The sequence below is a fragment of the Apium graveolens genome, chromosome 11 (assembly GCF_009905375.1).
Source record: "Apium graveolens cultivar Ventura chromosome 11, ASM990537v1, whole genome shotgun sequence".
Taxonomy (NCBI): Eukaryota; Viridiplantae; Streptophyta; class Magnoliopsida; order Apiales; family Apiaceae; genus Apium; species Apium graveolens.
Window position 1 is genome coordinate 56,560,499 of NC_133657.1, and position 5,742 is coordinate 56,566,240.

The 5,742-nt window shown below is 34.8% G+C and overlaps 1 protein-coding gene across 1 annotated transcript; it reads right to left on the reverse strand.

Moving 5' to 3' along the window:
• Window positions 1-2,376: 2,376 nt before the first annotated feature.
• LOC141698458 (ras-related protein RABA3-like) lies at window positions 2,377-4,540 on the reverse strand. Its single transcript, XM_074503154.1, has 2 exons — window positions 3,802-4,540; window positions 2,377-3,076 (listed from the first exon to the last, which is right to left on the reverse strand). The coding sequence occupies exons 1-2, from the start codon at window positions 4,080-4,082 to the stop codon at window positions 2,629-2,631; spliced, it is 729 nt and encodes a 242-aa protein (XP_074359255.1). The 5' UTR covers window positions 4,083-4,540; the 3' UTR covers window positions 2,377-2,628.
• Window positions 4,541-5,742: the final 1,202 nt, after the last annotated feature.

Genomic DNA, 5,742 nt, shown 5'->3' on the forward strand with positions numbered 1-5,742 from the left:
ATGCACGCTTAATGATTCATTTATTAGGATATTTTCTGTTATCATCAAGGGTGTAATTTATGGATGTTATTTGGGAATATCGTTAGGAATTAAGCCTAAATCCTAATGATAAAGAAAATCACATTGGCATAATTATGCTAAGATAAAATGTAACCTCTAATTGGTATGATATACATGAATAAGGAATCCTAATACATATCCACTGCTGATTGTTAGAAATAAGTAAAGTCTTGCACAGACACATTTTCTGTAAATCATATCTTCTAAACATAATCAATCTTTTACCGGAGTCCAGCTTTGATAGATACTGACACACAAATGCTAATAATAAACTATGATCGTTCAAATACTCATACGACAATAAACTCTGATATTTTTCAGTTGTAAATCCTGATGGAAAACTCTAATAGTAACGCTGATATTGTCAATTTCATTTAACAATCCCTCTCAACATGTGCACTATAAACATATGTACAAGTTTCTAATTGATGATGTCAAAACTACTATTTAAATGCAGAAATACTTACAAGTATATAGTTAATGTATTAGACTTAAAATCTTTAATCTTGAACTTTAGCATTTCTTGTAGCTTCATTGAAGAAATATCTGAGTAAATTTTCTTCAGCTATGTTTAAGTACATTTTCAGCCTTTTCTTGACATTCTTGAACTTTTGAGAAGATTCATCAATATGGTAAATAGCAGCCTTTAGATCACAAATTTTACTTCTGCTAAGATATAGATCAACCAGTTGAATCAACCCATAATTCTTTGCATCATGGCTAAAAGAGATCATCTTAGAACCAAACTGCTCAATCGGTTGTGCTCCTCCTTTAGGCATATCAACAATTGAGTCATCTTTCAAAATGTACTTTGGAGTAAACTTGGATTTGGACATACATTTCTGCTTCTCATGTACTTAGTTCTTCAAGAACTTAGACCACCTTTTAGCAGTGGAATTTTTAACAGTGAGCATGCAGACAAGATACTCAAGCTCCTGCCAAGAGATTGAATATCGTATCCATAGACACTAAGAGGAGAAGCCAAGAGGAGGAGGAGAAAGACTTCATGCTTAGAGACTTCAACGTCAATATCATAGGGATAATCCTTTATTCTCTACACTTTGTATCGTATTCTAGTCTTCTCATGTATTCTATCACTTTTACTGTGATTATGGTTGGCTAGATTTATATTGTTGAACAACTGTTTTGAAACCCTAAACTTTATAAAAAATATACAGTTCTGATATTTGGAGATGTGTTCTTGATTGTGCTTATATATACGTCAATGCTTATAGAGATGCATGAATTAACAATGATATGTGGTCATCCAAATATGTTTTATGATTGTTATCTCTGTAAAGTCAATTAATCTTCTATGAGGTCATGGGATTAGTTGTATTAGTGTGTAATTCGTTTTAACCTTTCTATGTGGTCGTGGGGTTATACGGGTAGGAAAACTTGTTTCTATGTGGTCATGACAAGTTCTCTATAAGTATTTTTCGGAACATATCAGAAGAATTTTAGAATTATGCCCTAGGTTTAGGGTATATCCACATGCTTTGTAACATGTTTATTTAATTTTTTATTAATATACTTTTCCGTGTTTACTACTAGTTAATATAGTTATTAGCTAAACAAAATAAAATCCATTCTTGATATTATTAGAAGAGAAGTGAGCATTTGATCCTGGGCATAGCCGAAAGCTTGTTTACTCTACATTACAAATGACACAATTTTTTTTAAGTTGATTCACATCATACCGACCAACCAAACTTATGTTTGTATTTAATAAAATATTTAAAATAAATAATAACTAACCAACTATTTTTTTCTACTCAAACCATTATCTATTTCATTTTAAATAACAAAATTTGTTCTTTTCGCAATTCACAAATACACTATTTTGCATAATGTAGGATAACGATCGATCTAACAATTTATTCATCTAAATTAAAATTTCGGTAATTCAATATATCATTATCTATACTATACTATTATAAACAGAATACTCTTTATTTGGTAGTCAGTTGCTCGGTACAGTTGTTTGGTACGACAAATAACAACCGTCATATCTAACAACCGTCATATCTAAAGTCAACTGAGCTTAGTATTACCTGCTAATTGTGCAGGAAACATAATTTTATAGTTTGCTCCATTAATGCATTCCAATTTCTTCCGTCCTAGGAACATTAATTTGTGTAGTGTGTCGCATGTAGAATCATGCAACTTAATGCTTTATATCATTTCTAAACTTACGTCAAAATTGTATGTGTGACCAGATTTGTAGGTAATGTGTTGAGAGTTGGTCAATTTGTTGTAGCAATTTTGATAAATGATACACCAATAGTTAAGAGACTAATTGTGGTTAGCAAAATGTAATGTTCATAAAAATATAGAGTAGTATGCTAAAAACAAATTTGCAAAATGTAATAGTATACGATCCACACTGAGGTGAACGTCTTTCTGAGAACAGACACAACATATATCAAGCTTCTCCACCATATGTACTATACAAATCCAAAAATACTGATCACATACCAATTAAATGAAACGGAAAATCTTTCTCCTCAATACTCGCCATCGAAAGGATATCAAAGCATTCTTTTTTAACAGGACAAAGCCGCAAGATCAACAAGAACATGTAGATAATTTCTTCATTTCACTTACCTCGAAATCTATGGAGCCAGAGATAACATCAATCTTAGAGCCTCTAAGATCAGTACCACTGGATTTACCATCACCACAATCCAATACTTTCTTGGACACAACTTTGTATATTTCTTTTAGCAGCTTAAAAAATGCAGCTTCCACATTGTCCCCATTTAGAGCTGATGTCTCAAAGAAAAATAGGCCTTGATCTTCTGCAAACTCTGTTGCATCTTCTGTTGATACCGCCCTCAGGTCTACAAGATCAGCCTTATTTCCGATCAACATGATCACTATGGTGTTATCAGCGTGAGCTCGGAGTTCTTCCACCCATCTAGCAACATGATCAAACGTTTGTCGCTTGGTGATGTCGTATACTAGCATTGCTCCCAGTGCTCCCCTATAATATGCACTTGTCACTGCTCTATACCTGTTTCCAGCTTGCAAGTTGTAAGGGACAAAGAAAACATACGCAGAGTCCCACGTAGATATCAAATTAATTTTCTTTAATTTCCAAATGCAGTCCCAACACCAACCAGATAAAACTTCACTGATGATGTCAAAAATATAAGTAGTAGTGTTGAATAATTTTCCATGGGGGTAAAACACATTATAGTCAACTTTAACTTCTTGCATGTTCATAAAACAAGGAAAATGTTAATTCCGGAGCACCTTTTCAATTTCGAGAAAAGGAATGTGTAAACACTAAATGCCCTACCTCAATCTACATCAATAATCCTATTAAAAATTAATGTGAGGGTAATTCAATCTTTTTAGAGCTCTTTTACTTTGAAAATTAAAACTCTGCTCTGAATTTAACATTTCCCTGAAATAAATAACAATTAACATCATATCATAATCCAAGCACTATATAAAGGCTAACAAAATACACTCAATAATATTATCAGATCATAACTGATGAATGCATATCAAACTGGGTCCTTGGAAGATAGCAGCAGTACTATAAAAAAATAATGCAGAGAAATAATCAATGTGCTACTTGTTATGTCTCAGATAAAATAAATGCACCCAACAAAACTATTAAAATCTGAGATATAACAGCATCCTACACTCAAAATCAAAATCAAAATTTATCATATTTTTACACTACTCTTCGACTGCAATTCATAAATAAAAGATAGATAAAAAAGGTACCTTTCTTGGCCAGCAGTGTCCCAGATCTGAGCCTTGACAAGTTTGGAGTTAATAGTAACAGTTCTGGTCTGAAATTCAACACCAATGGTTGATTTAGAGTCCAAACAGAAGTCATTCTTGGTAAACCTGGACAGAATCTGAGACTTCCCCACTGCAGAGTCACCAATCACCACCACCTTATACACATAATCTGTCTTTTCCATATTCACACCATTATTTGTATTCTCGTTTGTATTTCCCACCACCACCACCTCCTCACCATCATTCATCTCTTTCTTCATTCCGCTATTCCTTAATTAACTTCCAACAACACAGAACAAGAAAGGAAATTTTGTTATGTTCCTCAAAAACTAATAAAACTAGTCACTCACTTTTGTTTATTGGAGTAGGTAAAGTTTGTGACAGACTGATGGAAACAAAATACCAAAAGATGGTCAGACCAGCTAGACTTGTTTCAGTCACTATACACACACATGTGTGTGATATGTGCAGGCAGAGAGAGAGAGAGAGAGAGATTTATGTTACAGGTTATGACAGAGCTTGAAATATATGATAAGAATATCTGTACATGTTTTTAGAGCACGCTGTTTATGAGTATATCCTCGCGAGATTACGAAATTATCTATTAAAGGACTGTGTAAGTTCTAAACCATCTCATTATTAGTATTATTAGTAGATGTATTTTAATCTGAGAGGGGTTATGATTTGGGCCATAGCACTGTCTTAGTCAAAAGCAGCTCAGTTATTCCAACATCTTTGAGCAGGCTTAATTCATAATGTTTGTAACATGTTTATATGTAAAATTTCAATTCAATCGAAAAAAATCATTTGATTATTTTAAAAGCAAACACGAAACTTCACCTCTGGATGGCCGAAGAACCGAAAGAGATGCTTATGATATTTTCAGGGAAGTGGATTGAAATTAAGCAGAGGCAGATTAGATTCTGCTTAACGCAGGGTTGAACTAATTCCGGCTCAAAGGCACACTATTTATCTATAACTAACATAATTCCTGCCTTAATTCATGGCCACCTTTTTTTCTGCTAAGCAAATTCATGGCCACTTTATTTGAAGTACTAGGGATATATAACTGTGTTGGACCTTGAACTAGAGAGGAGAAGCCCAAGAAGAAATTAGATCACAATAACTTGTATTTGGCCCAAAAAGCCCACTTTGTAATGAATAGCCCATTTTGGACCTCTATAAATAGAAAAACATAACCTCACTTAAAGAGGTTGACAAATTAACTAAAGAAAACACCTCCTCAAAGTTAGTCTTAGTTGTAAATAATATTAAGGCATATCATTTGGCGCTAGAAGGAGGTATACTTCACAGATCCAACGGAATATGATTGTTGAAGAGATTGATCCGGAAACAGCCGGACCAACTCAGGTAAAGGAGTTGACGGCAGAAATCGCCGCCGACCCCTCGACCCACGGTGGTCATGAACTGCCCAAGCAATCGGCATTAAAGCCGAAATGTTTATTTCCTCCATCGGAGGGTCCTTCTGATGACCAGTCGGGGAACTTGGAAGATACACATCAAAAAGACAAGAAGAGAAAATCCACTTCAGACCAGTGTTTCAGAGTACAGACGTCTAAAGGCAAGAAAGTTCTTTCAAGTGACATACGACTCCATTTAGAAAAGAAAGAAAGGCTAAAGGCTCAAAACCAAAAAAATCCAGAAGAGCCACTTGATTCAGATGAAGAACTTGAGCTACTAGAACGAGAGACTCGGAGGCTGCACGCCAAGCTCGAGCAAAAACGTGAAATTCACCGTCTCCGTCGAGAGCTCCAACAAACAACAATACAGAACAAAGAACAAGATGATGAGCTCTACGATGAAGATGACGACGCCGAATACGAATATGAACCATCGGCAGCGTCGACATATTCACAACCGCGCGAGCGTCGACAGCGAACAGTGTCATCCGATGAGGTC

Coding starts and splice junctions, on each gene's coding strand:
- LOC141698458 (XM_074503154.1), bottom strand. CDS start 4,082: ATGAAGAAAGAGATGAATGATGGTGAGGAGGTGGTGGTGGTGGGAAAT. Junction 3,077..3,801: donor GACACTGCTGGCCAAGAAAG/GTACCTTTTTTA, acceptor AGCTGGAAACAG/GTATAGAGCAGTGACAAGTG.